The sequence below is a fragment of the Spermophilus citellus genome, assembly GCF_964194105.1.
Source record: "Spermophilus citellus genome assembly, chromosome: 4".
Classification (NCBI taxonomy): domain Eukaryota; kingdom Metazoa; phylum Chordata; class Mammalia; order Rodentia; family Sciuridae; genus Spermophilus; species Spermophilus citellus.
In genome coordinates, this window is record NC_138185.1 from 159,431,819 (window position 1) to 159,455,709 (window position 23,891).

The window sequence follows — 23,891 nt, forward strand, 5'->3', positions numbered from 1 at the left end:
TGTAAATGAAATAATGTGTGCATTCTGTGTCCAGCTTATTGCATTAACATATTCTTGTTCAGGGCCATCTGTGTCATTGCAAATGGCAGGATTTTTTTTTCATTGTTAAGGGTGAATAGTATTCTGTAATATATACAGACCACATATTCTTTATCCATTCATCCATGATGGAGACTGAAGTTGGTTCCTCATTTTGGCTGTTGTGAATGTTTAAAAGCTTCTCGACATTACATCTGCACAAATGGAACGCAACTTAGTAAATACCTGCTAATGTTTTGCATTTCTGTTGTTCACTCAACAGATAGTAAGAGAGTACTTTTTTCTGAGGAAAAAGTCACTTCAAAATTCACCTAAGTCACATTGTTTTGCCAAGGCATTTATCACTCCTCTCTTTTGGGAGTAGATAAAATGTGTGTGTGTCAGGGGAGGAGTGAGGGTCCTTCCATAATTTCTTAAAAAAAAATAATGTAGGATAAATTAATGCAGTAAGCCTTTTTCTCCTGACAACATTCTGAATCTTCTCTAATCTTTCAAAATAAAAGGCAATATCCTCTCTTTAGAAGACCATCCTCACAGCAGTAATGTCTTTCCTTTGCTTCTGAAGCATGCCTGCTACTGTATCATCGTCATCGTGACCCCCACCTCTTCCTCCCACCTCCTGGCCCTCAGCTCCCACACCAACCCTTCATTAGTCACTGGCACCATGCTCTGCTTACACCTGCATCTTCACTTTCTGCCTCGTGGTGCATTTCTTCCCTCTTAACCCCCTTCCCCCAAACAAACCAATCATCCCAACCTGTCTGTCCCTTGAGTGGCTCTTTGCTTGGCATCCCTGGCCTGCCTTTCCTCCATGCTCCCCGAGGTGTCCTCCCCATCCCTAAGACCCATCTCAACTTCTGCCTCCTCCATGGAACCTCCTGAGATCCTACAGGGGAAATTGCTGGCCCTTTCCCTCTGTTGCCCCTAGCTCTCCTCAGGTGTGGCTTACCACATCCTTAGGCCTATACATGACACAGTTCTGTTCTACAAGCAGATGTCCCGTCCATGGCCAACTATGGCACTTGGATTCATTGACTGTTTGAATCCTGCTTCCCACTGTACTTCCTCATTCATGTCCCACTAAATGTTTTTCCTTGGTGCTCCCTGGGTCCCTTTGTGCTCTGCCTCTGGCTGTGTGTATGCTGTGATTGACTTCCAGAATGCAACTTTAGCCTTTTGTTAGTCCTAATCCTTATTGATCTTGCCAGAGTCCGACGACGTTATGGGCCACCTCGTCCTCTTGAAGAGTCCTAATTCTTCACTTCCTGTCTCTTCTACCTGTAAACCCTCTGTCTCCTTCCTTGTCCCTCTCTTCTGTCGGTGACGCTAGGTATTCCCCGGATGTTCCTCCTCTTCCTTCCCTCTGTTTTGTCTCCTGGTGATTTCATCCCCTGTGCTTGGCATCTCTGTGCCGCTGATTCCCACTTCAAATTGCCCATCATGGCTTTTATAAGTCTGTTCCACGTGTCTGCCCTCCTGATAGACTTCTCATTTTGGACGAATATTCTCAAATCCATTTGACCAAATGGATTTCAAAGTTTGCTCTTCCTCCTAACTTCTCAGTGCCTACTAGTGGCACCCACTGTTTTCCCAGTCCAAGGAGAATAAACTTCATGATCATCTTCATATTCAGTCAGTAGCCAAGCAACACCCACTGAAGCTTCATCTCCCTCTCCTCCTAGTCTTTGTTTTCTCATCCTGTGTGAGGCAATTTTATTTCTCCTTTGGCTGTTGGAATAGCCTCCTAATTGGTTTTACAACCTCCAGTTTTTTTTTTTTTTCTGGTATATCTTACACAACACAGATGGCTTTTTCTAAAACCTATTGCACTAAATAAATCCCATCTTAATATACTTCATGGATTCTGATTATCAACTTAGTAAAATGCAAACTTATTGGCATGCCAGGTTTTTCATGATCCTTACCTACCTTTGCAATTTTATCTAAAGTTCTGCCTTTAGTCTTGGTTCAGTTCTTAGTGTCTGATAGCAGTTATCGTGCCCAGTAAAGAGGAGCTAACATTTTGTTAAAAGCTACTAAGTACTTTAAATATATCATCTTGTTTAATAATCAAAAGCTTTCGTGAAGTGGGTTTTAGTCCCCTTAATCAGTGGTTTAGATTGAATTTATATTGTAAGAATGTTGAGACTCTCCCTTTAGAAGTCTGTCGGGTTTTGTAATTCTTTCATGAATTGCTAGTGCATAGCATTGCATTTTTTTCTCTGTAGGAGTTGATGTTTTAACTTATTGATTTATAAGATTAATATATTAAGAGCATAACATTTTATCCCAGTTAGTTTTTCTCTTTTAACTTAGACTATATTTCTTCTGTGGTGCACATGATGTTATTTTTTTTTAATATTGTCTCTACTAACATTCTTTTCCTATGTTGTCAAAGCCCTTCCCCACCTCTACAATTTCTATGGTTTAGCTTTTACATTTCAATATTAGATACAATTAGAATTCATTGTCAGGAGTGAGACAAAGACTTTTGTTATATTTTTCATAAAATATCTCAATAGTTATTCTTATATCTAATAAGTTCATCTTTTCTCCCATTATTTGAAATGTGGCCCCTATCATAGAACCTCATTTAAACTCTCAGAATGATCTGCTTAAATACTTAATTCTGTGGATCCTTTATGTGCTCATTAAGAAGAGAGTTTTTGGGTATTTAAGTCATATAAATGAAGACAAATCAAAGGAAGCTGATTTTTTTCCCCCACCAAAACAAACTAACTCTTTTCTAAATGCACCTGAATTCTCTGGACATTTTTGCAAGCAGTCAATTTGCAAATGAGCAGGCCAGGAAGAGGGGCTACTCTGGCAGCAGGGAAAGACCTTTTCTGGATGTCTGATTCTTTTCTTTGTAGGAGGCAGATGGGAAAATAAGCACCTGTGATAGTTCCATGGTACAAATTCTGGCACCAGACTCACTAAACACTGAGCAAAGCCTAGCATTTTCCCCGAAGCTCAACCAAACAGAAGAGGTAAGTCCCTGTCAGTAACAAGCCAACTGCTTGGCTACCTGAACTGTCGCCAGAGGTGACCAGCTTTCTGGGTTCTGCAATCCTTTGTGTGCCAAGCCAAGTGTTCTTTATGAACTTTCATGTCTGTATGTGTGCTTTCAAGCTATTGAAATGGAAGATTCGCCATCATTCACATAGAAAATAAGCATGGCATGAAGCAGGGAGACCTTTCTCCACTTGGTCACCCTTTGTGGTGTGAAGTAGTCTTCCCGTTAGTGACTTCTTCCATCTGCATCTGGGGGCAACGAAAGTGGAGAAGAGCTAAGGTTGACTAACGGCCTACTACATAAAAGGCATTTGTATTTGTTGTCTGTTTAATCTTTGGATTAGATGAAGCGGGTTAATGCCTGCCCACAAGTTTACAAAAGAGAAAATCAAAATTCAGAGAGTAAAACACTGGAAGTCACTGGGAGAGTAAGGAATCAATTACAGAATTTTCCAGTCTACCCTTCTTCATTTGAGATATTTTTGTGGTGCACATTGTTTCTCAAGAAGGCCCTCTAGGGAGCCATTTCCCAGATTGGTTTTGGTGGAAATAAAGCTCCATGGGTCTCACCGAGTAGCTCCCCAAAAAAGATCCTGACCTGCTTTTTCCCCTCCTTCTCCTTTTCAGTCTTTTCTCCCAATTGTTTGTCCTTGCATATATATATATAAGTTGTCAAATTGTTATTCCTCTTTGCCCTTCTTCCCTTTCATTCTCTGTCTCTCTTAACAATATGTGCCTAGCAAGGCAGACAAATGTCGCAGCTTAACACTCGCTGGCAGTACTTATTGTCTAAGAAAGTTGCTGACCTCACCCATAGTTTTGTTTGTTGTTGTCTTTTGCTGGCCAGAATTAATGTTTCTTTTGACACCTAATTAAAAATCAGACGTAGCTTCAGTTGTGCTTTGGCTGCAGCGGGCATTCTGCGCAGTGTATTTCTCCGGGGGTGGGTGGGCAGGTTGTTTTGCCCTGGCAGTGTCAACAGCACATAATGGTGGTGATAAGAGAAAGAGGTAAGGGGAGAGTAACAAAAATCCACTGAATACTTCCTATGGGCCAGGCCCTGGGGTTTTACATGTGTTCTCTCTGAATCCTCACGTCAGCTCTGTAAGGTAGTTACTGCTGTTGCCCCAGTTGACAGAAGGAGACTTAGACGTTCGGTTGTCCAAGGCCACACAGCTCCTGAGTGGCAGAGTGAAGAATGAAACCCAGAACTTCTCCCTCCAGGTTTAGAACTTGAGCTTTCCACTGTAAGGCCCCAGTGACTCTCTTAAACTGATGTCTGTGTATGTACATTCATATTTTCTTCCTAACAGAACTCTTGTCCTGGGGGTACCTTGTGGATTCTTGAAGCCCTCTTTTGATCAGTCAGGGTCCTTTCCTCCTGCCTTTGGTCATTTCTGTTTCATTGACCCAACAGCCAGAGAGGGAAATGGGGAGCTCCAGAGACCAGGCCACCTGTGTCATCAGCCAAGCATTAGCCTCTGCAGACTTTTTGGTTTAGAGATCAAGGGCACTGACCAAACGAGAATTGTGCAATTTTTAGTAAAATTCAGAGTCATCTGTGACCCAGATTGCATTGAAGAATAAATATTTAATACAGAAAGTGAAACCAAAGTGGGTTTGACCTCACAGAATAAAGACTGCCATGCCGTTCCAGCAGCGTGTTGCAGGTCTGTGCTTGTGCAGGTGGATGTGGCCCTTCGGGCAGGCAAGCTCTCATTCTGTGCAAAGTGAGGAGGATGCACAGGTATTTGTAGAATTGACTCAATAGAAGGAGTAAACTTGAAGGCTTGATACCTTGGTACGAAGAATGACTGTAGCCAGTAAATTCACTTGCCTTTTAACCACAGTCCCGTTGTCTAGATGTGTGATGTGTCTATACAGAAATCCAATAGTGTGACTCCCTGAGGGGTTAACCTGAACACTAGAGAGCTAGTAAAATTGTGTCCAAAAGGTGGATTTGTAGATTCCACAGCAGGGTGAAAACAGGACGTGAATTCTGGTTCTACTTACTAATTAATTGGGTGACCACAGGCCGTTTGAATAGCCTCCCAAAGCCTCGATTTCCTCAGCTGTATACTGGGAATAAACACAGGCTTGCAGTGTGAAGGAATGAGGTGGTCTTTATTACATGTTTAGCACAGTGCCTGGCGCATAATAAGAGCTCAGTAAAGGTTAGTGTTATTAGTTTAGTTATGTCATAGACGTGACAATTGTGGCTAATGCTTTGAAGCCTCCCACAGTGTACAATTAGAAGACCTTCGTTTACATGATTTCTGCCTATTTCTGGGGCTATTATCCAGGGAAGCTGTTTTGCTGAGATGCTATTAGGGAAACAACTAGGGACTCATAATTTAAAGATCACAGAGCTGTTGACCTTGGACAACTGGAAGCAAGTTGGTGAGGTGGGAGGCATGTGAACTGATGACACACAGGCTCAGGTGTCTTTGACTGTTTAAAAAGAAACAAAACAAAAAAAAAAGACATGGGCAAACTGCTCACTGGCAGGTTCCTGAGGCCACTTTCAGCTTTGCAAGTTTCTACGGTTGCAAATAATCTTTTTTCTCCTACCCCACACCCCTTAGATTCTCTTCAGGTTCAAATTACCAGCCAATAAAGCCCAGATTAGTCATCCAGCTTGCTTATTTCCTCAGTGATTTTATTAGTGAGAAAGCAAAGAAACAAAATGTCTTTTAAAATGTCTGTGGCATATAGGAGGGGCTCCAAAAAGTCTGGATACATTAAGAAGCCAGATGGCAAATCATTTATTATCAATTAATTAATATTCACAGGTTGCTATGTCAGGTGGCAAAGAAAGGGGATCCCCAAGTCTTTTCCAGTAAGATTTAAGTAATAACTGAAAAGTAGAAAATAATTAATCAGCTAGGTGTGGTTTTGCTGAGGCAGGAGGATCACAAGTTCAAGGCCAGCCTGATCAGTTTAACAAGACCTTGTGTCAAAATAAAAAATAACACGGGCTGCAGAAGTAGCCCAGTGGTAAAGCATCCCTGGGTTCAAGAACCCAATACAAAGGAAGAAAAGAAGGGGATTTATCAGGTGGCTAGAAATTGGTGGTTTGCAGTAATACCACTCAATTGTTGCTTTTTTAAAAAATCAATATTAAAAAAGAAAATTGAAATAAGTGAATCCAGGTATTAAACCTGACTGTATATGAAGTTCAGAGGAAAACAGAAGTCAGGGGAAAATGTCTTTAAGAGGGTGATTCTTGAATAAAATTATAAAAACAGATCGATGAAGGCAGAGGAGAAATAGGGATTTGCAGAAAAGAGCAATATGCATGAAGTTAATGGATGGTCAGAGGGAAGAAATTCAACCCAGAGACACTTCTTCCAAACCAGCTTTTGTAACACTATCAGTGTGTAAATGAATGATATTTTCATACTTTGCGTGATTTTATTACCACCAACCAGTTTTCTTCACTCAATTGCATTGAAAGTTTTGTGTTTAAATAAAATTTCACAAATATTCAGAAATGTGCATTTGCATTGAATTAGGGTATGCATTTGTGAGCAGTTCTTATTAGAAGTTTGTCACCTGACCCAGATTGTGCTTTATTACTTGCTAACAAAGTCTTCTATGGATAACATTATAATTTATCAAAATTACAATAAAATATTTATAGGGAATGATACTTTCATTCAGCAAAACAAATCTTTATTAAACTAAAGGAATTTCTCTCCAAGGGCTGATATACTTTTTCAATATTCTAGAGAAGGATAATTAATATGGTGGAAGGCAAATATTTCTTTGTATGAAATCTTTTTTTCCCCCCTCCAAATTGAAAACATCCGATATAATTATTGAAAAACTTTCATTTGCTAACTGGAGAAATTTTGCTATTGCATTGATTAGCAGCCCAGTTATTTCAATATGAAAGAACACATCATTCTTTTCTTTTTTATTTGTTCTACAGTCAATTATACATGACAGTAAAATGGAATATATCATTTTTTCTATGTTAAGTACTTGGTCTCTAACTCAATAATATTTGAGGATCTCGAAGGTGAAAGTTATTTTAGAGATTTGTTCTGAGGAAGAGGAGGAAAGTTTTCAGATTCCTCTGCTCAAGTTCATAACTTGACTGAAGCAATTTTTACCGGGGAGAAGTTGAGATGAGTAATAGCATGTATGTTGAAAGAAAAGCTAAAATCCTTTATAATCTCATTACTTGGCTTATTTCATTGTATGCCTGCAATATGTATAGGTCGTTTTTTTTTGTTTTGTTTTGTTGTTTTTTCCTGTTTGAATAGAGTGCAGAGTAATGTAAGCATTGCTTAATCCTGGGTCATGCAACTTTAAACACTGGCCAGTTCCTGCGGTGTTTGGGACACACACACCCACATGCCCACACTCTCTCCCACACTCTCACCTCTCTCCTGGGGCTCACCGCTCAATGAACTGAAAGCCCATTCGCTTCCTCTGTGCCCAGGATTACTGTACCTGTGTACATGCAGATCGGCTGCTTGGAAACCTGTGCCACCAGGTCACGTGATTGTTGCTATGAGTGTGGAGGTGCATTTTTCTTTTCTTTCTTCCTTCTTCTGTTCTTATTTTGTTTCTTTTAACTGGGGAGAAAGGTTGTGGGTCCGCAGGTCTTTGCCAGCCCAAGTCTGAAATCTTTGGACTCCTGGCTCATCACTGCTGGATTATCTTTGGGTTTATCTTAGGGTCCCACTTCTCCTATCAAGGCTGCAGCTCTGGACTTTTCTGATAAGCCAGGAGATTTTGAGACCTCAGTGAAGAGAACTAGGGCCCGGCCTGTAGAAGTCCTCCATGTCTGCAAGACCCAGGTGGCCGAGCTGGAGCTGTGGCTGCAACAAGCCAGCGTGGCATTTGAGCCGGAAACATTAAACGCAGACATGCAGCAGGTGGTGGAACAGGAACTGGTCGGGTGCCAGGTAAGACCGATGGGCCAGTTCGTAGTTTGCCTCTTCACCAATCACCAGCCAACTCGGGGCTGATTTCACTTAAAGCAACAGTATGTTTCTTCTCTCTCTCTGACTCTCACATTTATCTTTGCCTTAACTTGTAGTTCTTTGAAATGCTTTATGTAAGCAGCATATTTGGGAGGACAGCAGCTCAGAATATGGAGTCCAAATCCAGTTCTGTCACATTAACTATGAACTTAGAGAAGTTAACTTCTCAGCCCTAATTCTCCTACTATAGTAGATTAGCTCATAGGATTTTTGTTAGGATTAAATGAGACAAAAACAAAAAACAGTGTCTGTTATATAAAGTATATAAAAGGTGCTCAATGCCAGGTTCAATGGCGCACGCCTGTAATCCCAGCAATTTGGGAGCCTGAAGCAGAAGGATTACAAGTTCAAGGCCAGTCTCAGCAATTTAGCCTTAAGCAACTTAGCAAGACTTTGTCTCAAAATTAAAAAAAACAACAACAAAAATATGGGGGGTTGGGGGTGCAATGGTTAAGTGTCCCTGGGTTCAATCCCCAGCACTCCCGCAAAAAAAAGTACTCAAAAATTTTATTAATAATTCTAAGTACGTGGAATATTTATTCATCAGAAATGAAACTGAGTGTTCTGATTTCCAAGATTGCAAATACAGCATGAAAGGGCTTTACAGCCATTTGACCAGGAATGCTCCCGGTCTTGCTTGGGAGGAGCAAGGACGTGGACTTCCTTGACTTTAGTCACTTTAAGCAAAACTTGCCAGCTCAGCCCAAAGGTTGGCTCTCTGTCCCACAAGGGAGGGGCTAGAATGATGACATCGCAGCAGCATAATTGCATGTCACAACAGCAGAGACCTGCTGGCTGCTTCCAGAGCCTCTCTCCCTCTGCACTCAGGAGACCAGCCGCGACTTGATGTCTACCTTGTTGCCTTGTTTATCTGCCAGGGATTAGGACACTCTCTTTTCTCAGAGTACCCCACACCACCAGCCTGGCCACAGGGAGCTCTTCCTGCAGTCACTTGCTATGTGATCGGAATGGCCTGCCCTTCAACCAGGGGCATTCTCCCCTGCTGCTCAAGCCCACAGCCTTACCGCATCCAGATCTGCCTGCAAGGGAGAGGACAGGCAGCTGCTCTGACCTGCTTCTCAGGGCAGCTCAGCACCTCTGACCCCAGTGGTCAGTTCTGAATGGTCAGTTCACTCGGATACTGACAGAGTCCAGCTGAGCACTGTAGCACAGGCCTATAATCCCAATGGCTTGGGAGGCTGAGGCAGGAGGATCACAAGTTCAAAGCCAGCCTCAGCAACTGTCTCTAAATAAAACACAAAATAGGACTAGGGATGTGGTTCAGTAGTTGAGTGCCCCTGGTTCAATTCCCGGTACCAAAAAAAAAAAAAGATAAGTCCAACTAGCACAGGGTAAAGCCATGCTTAAACTGAATCCAAGCCAGTCCAGGTTTTGATTCTCAATCATTTAAGGCCGTCCCATATCATTTGCCAACTGATTGTCTACTGACTAGGGAGGCTTCATGTCAACTCCTTGATCATCACTGGAATCCTCTCCTCGCCTCTTGTATCTACTTTGAGGATGTGGGGGTTACCCAAAGAAAAGACATGACCACCAGGTGGCGGTAGCGCCCAACAGGCTTTATGTGGGCAGGACTTTGACAGGATTGATTTTTAGAGTCACAGAAGTTCTTGCAGAAGCCTGGGATGAGGCAGATGGGCACTGCAGAGGGGAAGAGGAGAAGGAAATCAGTGAGGGGTGTTGTGTGTCTAGGTCATGTCCCTGAGCAATGTTGTGTCCAGGTCAGAGAGTTCCACAGGGCAGCAGAAGCTTGGGACTTTCTATAGCCCCAGGCTTTGTCTTATCCATGGCTGGCAGATGTCAGGTGTAGTTTTGGGAGTATACAAAGCAGGCAGGCTCTATATGACTGAAGATATGCTCATAGGGTTATATTTAAAGCCACTACATATATAAAAAATGGGGTTTGAGCTAATGGTTCTGACTTATTGGAAAGAAATAAATAACATAGGGGCCAATATATAAGGGCCATCTCTGGCTCATTTATATAATAACATGACACCTATGATTTCACATTGAAACATAAAAATACCTTGAAATTGTCTATAAATACTAAGTTCTCAGAGGGAAAATGGCCAAAGGACAGGAACAAACAAGAAAAATTGTATTTGGTAATTTAAATTTGAAAAGAGCTGTTCAGTCTTGATAATTAAAGACATTTGAATTAAACTAGCTATTGTTTTGCTGCTGTAGTACATTAATAACAATTTTATCGTCCTGGCAAAACTCTAGCAAAATAGACCCACTAATGTGTAGTAGCTCTAATTGGTTCAGTATTTTGAAGATCTGTGAGCATATAACATGTCCATCTTCTTTGACCTAATAATGCCATTACTTTAAATTTACCTGTGCAGATAATCTGAAAGGAGAAAAATAATTATGGCAGCAATAATTACAAAAGTGAAGAACTGGTAACAACTTAAAGTAGTAACAAAGAAGGGAACCATGGAGTAGAACTATTAAAATGGGAATCTTTGAAAAATAAAGAAAGAATAAAGAAGGCAGGGGGAAATTAACAAGAGCCAACATTTTTTGCTTACCACTTTTTTAAGCATGGACTATGTACATGATATTAACTCATTAAATCCAAAGGACATGGATTGAGGCCAAATCACATGGATTTAACTCATTAAAATCACCCTGTGAGGTAAATTCTGTTATTATCCCCATTTTACAGATTGCTACAAGCATGTACCTACATCTAAAGCACAGTGCCTCAGCACACACAGGTGCCAAGTGGCAGGGTCAGGGTCCAGGCGGCAGTCTGGCTGGTTCCAGCATCTTGTTCTTAACCACTATGCTGTACTGTGTACATTGTTCAGAGTTTTCTAAAGTGGTTATGAAATCATTTCTTTTTGATTATGACAGAGAGTGATATCTGCAATTGGGGTTGTTTTGGTTGCATTCCTACTGAAAAGCATAGGAATTCAGAGGAAGTTTTTGTTTGCCCGAGGTGGCTTCCATCCTGTCTTTCTGGGATTTCTTGTATACCTTTAGATAAAGAGAGGAAGCTTCACTTATTGGAAGAATAATACTTTGGGTGCAGTCCCCAGCATGAAAACAAAAAAGACCAACCCTGTGAATAATTCCTGATTTTCTTGCTTAGGCTATGCTGACCGAGATTGAGCACAAGGTTGCCTCTCTCTTGGACACTTGCAAAGATCAGGGCCTGGGAGATAGTGGAGCCACTCAACAGGAGGCCGAAGCTCTCTCCCTGAAACTCAAAACTGTGAAGTGCAATTTGGAAAAAGTCCAGATGATGCTGCAGGAGAAATACAGCGAGGATCAGGTAAAATATGGTTTTGTGTAGACATATATCTCCATAGGCCAGAGCCAGCCAGAGGAGAACCCTGGGTGGAAATGATGCACCAACTACAGAGAAACTATACACAGTAAGCAGGAATCTGTAAACTGGAAGCGATGGGGACACTGGCTTTTGATGCTTTTATTTCATTTTACTGCGGTGCAAGTGCCTTAACTAGGTTGTTGGTGGTGGTTTGGTTTGGGTTGGTTTGATGGGGTGGAGTGTACTTGCTGATAATAAGCTTTCAGGTAAGGCTTCTTCATAAGTGTATATTTTAACACAATTTTGTGACTCCTGTTGACCAGACAATGAAGGCTTTATAGATAAGTTGAAAATTTAACATGAGAAAAAGAAAACCTGCTTCCAGGGTACTTTTGTTATTCATTATTAATGTTTATATATACTCTCACAGTATAGTAGACTACATTAGAGTGCTTTCATGATTTTTAAAAGCATTCTGTTTTTATTAATGAAATGTTCATATCATGCATAGATCTTACTCTGTAAGATTTGCATCCAAACCTATAAGTGATTCCTGCCTGGGGACTTCACATTCACAGAAATGAGACTGGCTGCAGAGACATAGGCCATATGGTTGCCCCTTTCATCCTCCTTTTTTAAAAAATAGATAGTTGAGACATGGGGAAAATCTGAGTTCATAAATGTTGTACCATTTCCCTGTTTGATTGATTGATTGATTGACTTACTTTGTTCTTAAGGAGAAAAGGAATAAATAAATAAATCCTGGCTTTTAGTAATTCATGGGATGAATTAGATTGAGGAAAGAAGATCGTTTCATCAAATGGAGTGATTTTTCACGATCTTAGAAATAAGTACATTAAAACATAGCATACAATTATATTACCTAACAAAGTACTATCATTTACTTCCTATAACACTTTTCTATTAGGTAATCCCATTTTTAGAGTTCTTAGATAAAGTGGGTCTTAATTTTTAAACAGTCTGCCATTGTTACATTTTTCTGCAGTACGCTACCATTCTAAGGAAACCTTCAGAACTCCAACAAGTCCTCCAGCCTGTTAACCTTCCTGAATTGGTACCTATTGTAACTGAAAGGCCACAATTTAGCAGACAAAGAGATGTCCCCCTGCAACAGGTAATTTTGGTCACTGGCCATTGTAAGGACAAGAGTAAAACTTTCTAGATGCAATTTCTCTTTGGGCCAAAACTTTGAACTGCCTTTGGAGGGTCTGCATGTGTGACCAAGTGCAGAATGTCAGGTGTGAGTGTTTGTGTGTGCAGCAATGCCGATTTTTGGATGTTTACTGGTTTGCTTCCATCTGCTACTATTGGGGACACTCTAACTTTATTCCTTTATAAAGTTGTATCTTATATTGAACTAAGTAGAAACCTGCAGGGTAAACGTACCTCTGTGTCTACAACACTGCTTTGCATATTTCAAAACATGCTGGTATGTTTTGGGTGATTTTTTTTTTCCTATGTGTCTTAATAGTTTAACATTTGATTATTGTGTGAATATTTTGAATGGATTAGGGGCTGGGGTTGTGGCTCAGTGGTAGAGCACTTGCCTGGCATGTGTGAAGCACTGGGTTTGATTCTCAGCACCACATATAAATAAATGAATAAAAAATAAAGATCCATTAACATCTAAAAAAATTTTTTAAAAAGATTAACAAGAATAGGCAATCAAGAAAGAGAAATAGTCAACAATGACTTAAATCCTTAGGTACTAAATAAAAAACTGGATTGACTAGACCTTTTCAATCTTATTCAATTTTAGGTTCTGGAGTTAAAACCAATGGAACAGAAAGATTTACTCAAGTTTATAGAATTTAATGCTAAGAAAACATGGCCGCAGTATTGCCAACAGGATAAAGATACTACTCAGGGATCATCTGTGAGGTGAAATCATTTTAAATAGTTGGACATTGAGTAGATTTTTGGCTGGGAGAACCGTTTTGGTTTTTTTGTTTGTTTGTTTTACAAGCCACTCACAAAACATTATCTAAAGGTAATTCCTAAATTTTTTCATGCTGATTATTCTTTTTACCTTTTTCGCTTCCTTAAAAGCAACAAGGCATCTGGCCCTGAAAATGAAACTCCAGACTTGATCTTTTCACCTCAGGGTCAAAATGGTGATAAATGGCAATATCTTCATCATGAACTGTCCTCAAAAATAAAGCTACCTCCTCCTCAGCTCGTGGAGCCTCAGGTCAGTCTGCATTCTGCACACACTGCAAGCAGCCCCCGCGTCCTTGGAACCCAGCAAGCCCTCATTAAATAAACACATAGGCTCTGCATCATGTAGCAGTTTCTTTTCAGATAGCAAAGGTGCCATCTGGGTTCTTCACTTGTTCAATACTTTTTCTCAATTCTGGAACTCTGCCTCAGGTACTCCTCCAGCACCGTGGGCTTCCCTGATCATAGCTCTTCCTAAACTCTCCACCTGTGTGTTTGAATTCCCCCATCAGACAGAAGGTCTGAAAAGAAAGACCTTATCTGCCTGATTCACCCAGGAGCATAGTAGCATAGTACCTGGGCATCAGAGAATCTCAGTTACTATCTGTTGAATGAGTAAAGGAATGAATAATATAAGTTAACTTTTAAAAAGCACTTTAAAAATTATATAGTGCTGGCCAGGTATGGTGGTACATGCCTGTAATTCCAGCTACTTGGAAGATTCAGGCAGGAAGAGTGTACATTCAAGACAGCCCCAGCAATTTAGTGAGACCCTGCCTCAAAATAAAAAATAAAAAGGGCTAGAGATGTAGCTCAGTGGTAGAGCAATCCTGGGTTCAACCCCAAGTACTGCTAAGTAAATAAATAGTAAGTAATTAAATAATCTTACTTATTCTTCCTTATAAATGCCAAGGTACAAAAGCTTACCGAGAAGGGAACTCCAAAGACAGCACCTGAGGCAGTTTTTCTGTTTACAGTAGCATCAGCAGTATCTCCAACTGTCACTAAAAAGGTTTCCCTTTTTCAAATAGGTTACCACCAATATGAGTATTCTACCCAGTGTGAGTGTGTATAACTTTAGATACCCTACAACGGAAGAGCTGAAAATGTACACCACCCAACTCGAAGACCTGCGTCAAGAAGCAAATAATCTTCAGACACAGGTAGAAACTGCCTGTTGCTTATTTTTCTCATTGCACGAATGCAAAAAAAGAGGGAGATAGAATGTCCTCATTTAAATTGGTCATAATTTTCTTCACTGAGCAAATAGAACAAATAGAATTCATCTTGTTTGCCAACTCTGATAAATTTTGTGGTGACTACCTAGAGTGCAGTGTACAAAGGATTCTGGGTCTGAGCCCAAGATCAATAGGAAAGAGGATGATGATGGATTAGTTCTGCCTGCCGTGCTGGTCTGGAAGGGCAAGGGAGGAGGGTAGGGCAGAAGAACAGGTATGGTTTCCAAACTTGAGTAGGCTTAATGCCAAATGCTCAGTGTGTGCTAGGTATCCATCAGAGAAGGCCGCAGGAAACAGCTCAAGTTGGAGTGATTCTGAGCATGGGCATGCTCCTAACTAATTATAACTAGTCAGGAATTCAAGGTGACCATGGGTGAAGAAAAGAAGGTGGTTCCAACAGCTTCTGCTGAAACAGATCAGTGCTCCCCAAATCACCAGAATGTGATGACACTACCCGTGGACCTCTTTGGAGACGATACCTCTCAGGATGTCCTTAATTCTTGTAGTCAGCCCATAAATAACACTCCTGACTTCCCCCACTCCACCACCCATCCCTGTCTTTAAGATACCATACCTCCTTTTCCTCATCAACCCCTTTGAGCTTCTCTGATATGACTTCTTTTCTTTTTCCTGGCTGTACTTGATTTCATTAACCCACTTTCTCCCACATTAAAATGTGTGAGGCATGAAGCAGGGGGAAGAGGGACAGTGTGGTTGGCCTCGGACCACAGCTGCACCTGAATGGTCCTGCTAAGGAAGCCCTTTATCTCATGACTTACCTTTTCATTCCATTCAATAGTCAAGTAACAACCGAACCTTGAGTTTCTTAAAACTGTGTTTCTCAAAGTTAAAAATTTAATTTTATTTATTTATTCTATGATCTACTTCATAGAAAAGACTAGTTCACTAATTAGTGCGAGTCCTGCTTAGTTCAGTTTCTGGAGATCATTTGTTTGAAATGGGTTATTATTTTTTAAAAAGTATGATATCAATTTTAAGTTTTAATGGAAACTAGGAAAAAAATGTAGGTTTAGGAAGACGAGGAATCCTAATGATTACTTTTCCTTGATTTAGGAAAACATGACAGAAGAAACATACAACGATTTGGATAAAAAATTATTTGAACTCTTCCTGAGCCTCAATCGGTGCCTTGGCAGTGTGGAGGAGATGCTCCAGACACCGGGGCTCTTCAGGGAGGATGTCTCTGCCCAGCAGGAGCACTACGAGGTAGGGCCCCTATGGTCAGCCATTCCTGCAGCCCCACTCGTTAGGCCAGCACTGAAGCCTCTTGAGGTCAGAGCTCATTCTGTCTACTTCCTCCGCCTTGCAGAAACTGGCTCTCGAGTTGAAGAAACTTTATTTAGCTCTGTGTGACAAGAAGAATGATCTTTTGAAAGCCATGGCTTGGCCTGGCAGGAACACCACTCTGCTCCTTGAATGTTTCGGTAGCCTCCAGGTCTGCCTGGAGCACACTCAGGCCAGCGCTGCCTCTAGAAGCAAGTCCCTGAAAGCTGGCCAGGACTACAAGCACAGTTACCAGGTAGGACTCTGAGCTCATGGGTGACTTTGCACAGCGTGGACTCCTGTTCCCATGCACCATGTACCTGGTGGCATTTGTTAATAGAAATGGCTAAGGTAGACAGTGAGGCCCTCTAGTCCTCGTGGTTGGAGACCATTTAAAAGTGAGGCCCAGCTGGGCGCAGTGGGGCACACCAACGTCTCAGGAGGCTGAGGCAGGAAGATTGCAAATTCAAAGCCAGCCTCAGCAAAAGTGAGGCACTAAGCAACTCAGTGAAACCCTGTATCTAAATAAAATAGAAAACTAGAGCTGGGGATGTGGCTCAGTGGTTGAGTGCCCTGAGTTCAATCCCCAGGACCAAAAAAAAAAAAAAAAAAAAGACCTTTCCAAAATCTTCGGTGTGAATTTATTAGCATGAGCTACCATGGTGTTTCCTTTCTTATGTTACATTTAGCCATTTAATGATTACACAGGGAGGATTTGTATTTAAATTTCTAGGCAATGGGAAGCCATTAAGCTTTTTCAGCAAAGGACCGACAATCCATGTAGGTTTCAGGTGGATTTGTCTGGCAGTTGTCTGGTGTGAATTGAAGGGGGAGAGCTGAGGCAGGGAAACTAGTTCGGAATGGCTAGTGAAAAAGAAATGAAACATAAACACCACTTACGAAGGAGAGTGGCCCATACAAGTCAAACCTGAATCCAATCAAGCTTCTAAAACCTAAGTCAAACTAACAGACGGGCAGAAGAACACGTTAAACAGCACTATGGGGCATAGTCTGCCAAATCCAGAACCAATGACTTGGGTTTTTTTTTTTTTCATATATACACAAATCCAAGGAACAAAAAAGAAAGGTGGTATGAGAGTCAGCTGGTGTAGAGATACTTAAAGACATACTATTCTATCGTGACATACAGACCTCATTTGGATCCCAATTGAAACAAACCAAAAAAAAAAAAAAAAAGCTGTAGGCTATCAGAAACATGAGCCCCGACTAGGTGATTAACCATACTAAGGAATTATTTTTTATTTTGGAGGAAGTGTATTTTTAAAGGAGGGAGCTTCGTCACTTAGAGATACCTACTGAAACGTAATGATGAAATAACTTGATTTCTGGTATTTGCTTCAAAATAACAAGGGGGGAGGTGGTAGGAACATCCAGGAGAACTGGAGGAGGCTATAAAGGAAAGAAGGTCAGCAATGAGCCAATAATTGTTGAAGCTCAGTGAATATAAGACGGGGATTACTCTATTTTTGTATGTGTTTTAAGTTTCCAGATTTTTTTATTAATTTTCAGAAAATGTATATATAAATTTATACAAATTCTGAAAATTTATAAATATAATAAAAAAAGACAATGAAGGCCTAAGTGAGATTGCTCAGTTTCCTGCACTTATCTTTTTTATACAGAATGAAATAAAGCGACTGTATGATCAACTCATTAAGAATAAGACAGCTTTACAACAGTCCTTAAATGAAATGCGTGGCCAGAGTATTGGTGAACAGCTTCAGGTAATCAATGTAATACTTCAAGTTAACCTAAACCTCGGGCCAGAGAGTCTTGTGCACCAGTTGGTACTTCTGAACCACTACCCTTTGTGAGCGGTAGCCAGGCTTGAGGAGAGCAAGAAGATGAAACTATTGATTTTTGACTTTTAAAAATATCTCCCAACTAGTCCTTTCTGAAGAACAACTTAACAGTATGAGACCATTTTTACCTATCAGCGTGGCAGAATGTTAAATGTGTCCAGTGTTGGTAAGGGTGATGGAAAACGAGGCCCTCACCCTCTTGGTCAGAACACTAATTAGTTCAGCCTCTGGGAACCATTTGGCTCTATGACAGAATCTTAAATGCTCTTCCATTCACAGCAATTTGACTTCATTAATGAATTGAGCAAATACTAACTGAGAACTTACTATGTTCGGTTATTGTTCTAGGGGCTTATTTGTACTCTTTCTGAGGAAACAAAATAAATGCATAAACGTAAATATCATACATATCTGGAGATGGACCTAGCAATACTGTAAATAACCCAAAAGTCCATGAAGAGCTGCCTAATACTACAGCAGGGTGCATCCTTACAATGGCACACTATGTATCTGTTTAAAAGGAGCCAACTGGTGTGATGACCGGTACAATGTCTGCAATATTAGTGATTCAGGAGGCTGAAGCAGGAGGATCATTAGTTCAGGGCCAGCCTCAGCAACTTAGTGAGGCCCTCAGCAACTTAGCCTAACCTTGTCTCATAATAAAAAATAAAAAAGCACTGGGGATATAGCTCAGTGGTAAAGTGCTCCTGGGTTCATTAAAAAATAAAAAAGAGCCAGATACATGATATGAAGCGATGCTAAAGGGCTGATAAGTGAGGAATAACTATAGGATAGTTCAGTGGGTTTAAGGACGTGCACGTGTACCTGCACTGTTGTATGCTTAGAATGTGTTAGGAACAAACTGTCAGTTGTGTGACCTCCAGGCAGATTGACAAGGAGAACTGGAGGTGAGGAAGAGGTAAATATGATCAATTTTTTCCCCTAATTCCTTTCTGTCCTATTTAATTCTTTTTAAAATAATATGTACTTTTCAGGCTTATTAAAGGGTGTTCCTTTTTTGTATCATCTCTCCCTTAGAAAGCAGATTTATATACAGCAGAGCTGCAGAATTCTGAGAGCCGAGTGGCCAAACTAAGAGACGAAGGGGAGAGGCTTCGCTTACCCTGTGTTTTACTCCAGGAGGTTTACAAGTTAGAGGTATGTCTGGGCAGAACACATTCACTCAGTGCGATGATTGTGCAGGAGAAGGCTTTGGTCTTCCACCTAGTGAATGTTGACCTGCATTTGAACTTTTTTTTCTGGTTGGATGAAATTGCTTGTGCACACCTGCTCTTTCCTTCTCAGGATGTACTTGACAGTATGTGGGGGATCCTGAGAGCGAGGTACTCTGGGTTCAGTAGCCCGTTCATCACTGAGAGCCAGCAACATGCCCTTCTACAAGGCACAATGGAACTAGTAAATATTGGAAAGGAAATGCTTGCTCATGGCCACCTAAAACAAGCCAAAAGTAAAGTTGCCTTACAGACTCAAATACAAAATCACAAGGTAAGATACCCAGGTCGGATCCCCTTGTCCTGGACTAAAACCTTAAGGCTCTTCTGACTTTGAATGGAAACAATCCATTTTCTTCGTAGTGAAACATGCAGCATTTATTCTTCTAATAAATGTCTCTTAGGGCTGGGGTCATGGCTCAGTGGTAGAGCGCTTGTCTCACATGTGCAGGACCCTGGGTTTGATCCTCAGCACCACGTAAAAAATAAATGAGTGAGATAAAGGTATTGTGTCCAACTATAAAATAAATATTTTTTAAAAACCTATCTCTTAGCCTCTTAGTGTGTAGCAGACATCAGGGGACACCTAGGAATATATTTGAGTGAAAATAGAAACAGCTCCTTATGTTGATAGAGCATTCAGCTGATTGAGAAGATGGACTTTTATCAATGAGTCTTCAAACAAATTTCCACTAAAATTTAGGAATTGTTCAATGAGAGCATAGGAGAAATGGACCTAAGGGGGTTAGCTTTCTGAGAACTGGAATTATAAGGAAGAGGTACTTTTATATAGAATAATACCATAGTAAATCCTTCCATTTTCCATTCATATTATTAAACAAAAACCTCTTGATCATCACTGGCTACAGAGGTGTAGTAATCTAAGTCTCCTGATGAGAAATGGATAAGGCATCGTCCCTACCTTGAACAAGCTGACAGTCTAGGGCCTTTGGAAAGGATGCCTTAGTCTAAGAAAAATTGAAAAGTAAATATTGAATGAAGGATGGAAAGGAAGAGGAGAAAATTGGTATCTACAGAGTGCCAGACCCTTTGCTAGATGCTTTTACAAACTCTTCCTTGTATGTGTCCTTCTTAAGGAACAGGAGAAGGGATTTGCCTAATATAGGGGTCCCTCTGAACAACCAGGAGAGGTAGCAGGCTGCAAATGAGAGGAACCTTGAAGATGCTTGAAGTACAAATATGGTCCATTTTGTAGATAGGGATCCCTATCAGCTTCCTTTAGGAAAATCCCTTCACTTACCCATTTTGGTGAGCAGAAGCCAGAGTTAGAAGGAGTCAGGCTTTAGGAACCTTGTCTGCTAAGCATGTGGGCTGCAAGCATTTGCACTTACTGTCTTCAAATGATTCAGCCACCTTCTCATAATGTTTTACAACTCAAAACAACTGATTGAGGAAGAGCTGCCTGAAATTGAAGTTAACTAACAATAATGGAATAGAATATTTTGTGGAAAATATTACTTAAGGATAATATTTCTCATATATATGTATATATATGTGTGTGTGTCTCACACACACATTTTTTTTAGTTGTAGATGGACAGAGTACCTTTATTTTATTTTTTATTTTTATACAGTGCTGAGGATCAAACCCAGTCCCTCATGTACATACCACTGAGTTATACCTCCAGCCCCTAGGATAATATTTCTTTATAATTTGTTCAGTGTCCATTAATTTTTAAAATTAAGAGATCCATTTCAGTTTACTTTTTATCTTTTGATACATTTGACTCTCCCTGATATCCTGGGATTTTGAATTAAAAAACAAAAATAACTGGATAAAAAGTTAAAGTAACTTCCCAGCAGTTCAGGAGCCTGAGGCAGGAGAATCGTGAGTTCAAAGCCAGCCTCAGCAAAAGTGGGGTGCTAAGCAACTCAGTGCGACCCTGTCTCTAAATAAAATACAAATGAGGGCTGGGGATATGTCTCAGTGTTTGAGTGCCTCTGAATTCAATCCCTGGTACCCACCTCTCCATGGGAAAAAAAAGTTAAGGTAACTTGGTTTATATGATTTTCATAATTTAAGAATGTTTAAAACCTTTTCCTGTATTATAGGTATTTTTCAAGAAGCTTGTTGCCAACATGTTGTTGATCCAAACATACTATGACAAAATGTTTCCTTCCGTGTTACCAAAGAGAGAGAGATTTTGGGCAGAACAAGTAACCGAAGTTAAATCCCTGGAAGGAAAGGCACAGCAGTTTGGCATGAAGCTGCAGAGTTTGTTGCAGGTATTTGACTTACTTGAACTTTACCCCTTAGTTGAGAATTCCTGATTCTCAACCACTCTTCAGGTGTCAGAAACAAGTATCCGGTTATTAAGCAAAAGTTAAATGGGAAATAACAGCGAGGAATGTGAACCCAGGTCTAATTCTGAGGCTCCTCCCTAGCTTTTCTTTAGTCCTGTTCCATCATGCACACATCTGGGATGATATGGCATCTCTACCTTTTAGGTTTGTGTATGAATAAACAAACTTGAAAGTACGTTGAGACTGTGAGCCAGATCATTTGAATGATACAGTTAGTGGTTCAGAAACTGTACCCCTGGCCCAGACGTTCTGTTGCCAAATTCATAACCATGCTGTCTCAATTTCAAGGGAAAAAATTGAGCAAGTATAAAGTTTCTTTTCAGTTTTAAGTTTTCCCTCTCTAGCATATTAAACCATTCACAACCAATGTTAGTTAGCACATAAAGGAAATTTTTAAAAGGGAAAGGAGTATTGAATTTGGTAGTGTAATATAGCATTTTATGGTAACATTTATTTTCTAGTATGCCAAATTGATATTTATACTACTATTTCATCATATTTAGAAGACATTGCATGGGCCCAGTGAATGCCCTAGAAAAGCCGGGTAACCCACTACTTGAAGAGAGATGAGAATTAGGTGGTGATTTTTCCGAGAGGTCATTTTTGGTGACAATAACTCAACTCTCTGGTGTGCTGGGACCCTAAGTAGCTCTCTTTTATGGAAACGATATGCATTAGTTTTTTTGTCATTGTGACCAAAACACCTGACAAGAACAACTTAAGAGAAGAAAAACATTTATTTTGGGCTCACACTTTCAGAGGTTCAGTCCATGACAGGAAACATTATGGCAGTAGGGCATGGCGGAAGGAAACTGCTTAGCTCATGGCAACTAGAAAACGGAGAGAGAGGAGCCAGCGACAAGATGTAGTCCAAGGTCATACCCAATGACCAACTACTCACTTGCTTATAATTACCTCCAACTAGTCCATTCAAATTATTCATCAGATGGATTAATCCTCTATGAGGTTACAATGTTCATAATCTAATCATTTTTCCTGAATTGCCTAATACATTCGTTCTTTAGGGTGGGTTACATCTCTGATTTTATGTTGATTCTCTAGAAATGGGAAGAATTCGATGAAAACTATGGATCTCTGGAAAAGGATCTGGAAATTCTTGTCTCTACATTGCCTTCTGTGAGTTTGGTGGAAGAAACAGAGGAGAGATTAGTGGAAAGGATATCATTTTATCAGGTATTTTTGCTTCCTAATTGAAGTTGCCAATGACATGGTCCGTAGCACTTGGTGTCTTGTTTTGATTAAGTTGCTTGCTTTTGAAGCTGAATGGTTTGGATTGAAATGAAATATTGTTTGTCACACAGCCTCCAGGTAGACAAGTGTAGGGATACTGCAGGCTCCATGTGGGCTCCTCAGCGTAGCCACCTGTTGGGCTTGGAGTCGAAGACTAATTCAAGTCCTGTTCCATCACTTGTCACTTTTGTGACCTTACTGCCTCCAAAACCTTAGTTTCTTTGTTGAGAACAGAGAAGTAAGCCGGTTCCACCTGTCTCAGGAGGTGAATAGCAATTTATTACTAGTTATAGAAACCCGCTGAGAATGGAATAAACATACATTTAGCTTTCTTACTGCAATGAAGCCCTGATGGGATCTAGCCTATAAGACAGACAGAATCTGTTGCCTCTTGCAATATTTTAAAAAAAGACTTCAAACTTTTAAGTATTTCTTGTGTCATTTTTGGTCCAGTTATTATTGAAGGGTCTATGTCTCCAATTTTGATGTCATAGGAAAGATAAAACATTAATATGATTTCTGGTGGCATTGAAACAAGACTAAGACAAAAACAAGTTTCAAATTCTTCCATCAGAAGCTTAAAATACTCAGTTTTACCTGTAGAAGATACACAGTCAGAATTTGAGTTGTGCTGCTAGAGAAAATCACCAACGATCAATATGAAAGCTTCAAAAGTCAGCTTTGTGCCTAATGAGACGGGATGGGAAGTGAAAGCGAGATGCATGGCAGTGACCTGCTGATAACACTTTCCAGAGGTCAGGGCACTGTTTATACTCTCCAGAATCCCAGAGAGCCTGGAGTAGATGAATCTGGGTCTTTCCAGGGGGTGAGTGGGTGCTGGCCTGGGGATACAGAGCATGCCATCTCACAGCTGAAAGAACACAGTCGAAAACAGTATTTTAAACCATACCATAGTAAGAAGTAATATTAGCCATCTAATGAGCCTCATTATCTGTTCCCGACCTCCCCCCAAAAGTGACCACATCCCTTAAAATGTGAGTATGGTTCCCTTAAGTTTAAAGTATTTTTTTTTTAAAAAAGAAATCATTGTTCTATGTCTTTTAAATAAATTTGCTATACTAAAAGAAGACATCCCATAAAACCCTTCACACAAATAGGCTTCCTGAGGCCAATCTTGGTCCTTATAATCATGGAGAGGTTTATGGGTATCAAGTCTGTCTCCCAGGTATGAAATGGAGGAATGAAACTTCTCCAAGATACTGTAACGGTGAAACGTCTGGCACTTAGGCTTAGAAAACTAGGACGTTTTTAAAAAATTGATGTTGGATTTTTTTTTTCTAGCCTTTAAGCTCAGGGAGGAGGAGAAAAGATTATAAAAGGAGGAAAGGGAGTTGGAATGAAATATTCAGGTAATTTTTAAAAAAGGTTTAAGTGAATTGGAAAATCGAAGTTCTATTTTGATAA

General features: G+C 40.4%; 1 protein-coding gene across 7 annotated transcripts in view; it reads left to right on the forward strand.

Moving 5' to 3' along the window:
- The window catches only part of SYNE2 (spectrin repeat containing nuclear envelope protein 2), a 336,255-nt gene that overhangs the window by 228,903 nt on the left and 83,461 nt on the right, over positions 1-23,891 (forward strand). For 6 of the 7 annotated variants that reach the window (XM_081290325.1, XM_081290328.1, XM_081290329.1 and 3 more), the window contains exons 65-78: positions 2,913-3,029; positions 7,743-7,973; positions 11,176-11,358; positions 12,362-12,490; positions 13,136-13,257; positions 13,426-13,567; positions 14,346-14,477; positions 15,627-15,779; positions 15,883-16,092; positions 17,480-17,581; positions 18,698-18,817; positions 18,965-19,165; positions 20,964-21,137; positions 22,278-22,409. In XM_081290325.1, the coding sequence (XP_081146451.1) occupies positions 2,913-3,029; positions 7,743-7,973; positions 11,176-11,358; positions 12,362-12,490; positions 13,136-13,257; positions 13,426-13,567; positions 14,346-14,477; positions 15,627-15,779; positions 15,883-16,092; positions 17,480-17,581; positions 18,698-18,817; positions 18,965-19,165; positions 20,964-21,137; positions 22,278-22,409 (2,148 nt within the window). The remainder of the gene's footprint in view (positions 1-2,912; positions 3,030-7,742; positions 7,974-11,175; positions 11,359-12,361; positions 12,491-13,135; positions 13,258-13,425; positions 13,568-14,345; positions 14,478-15,626; positions 15,780-15,882; positions 16,093-17,479; positions 17,582-18,697; positions 18,818-18,964; positions 19,166-20,963; positions 21,138-22,277; positions 22,410-23,891) is intronic. The other variant, XM_081290330.1, reaches the window with a different exon arrangement.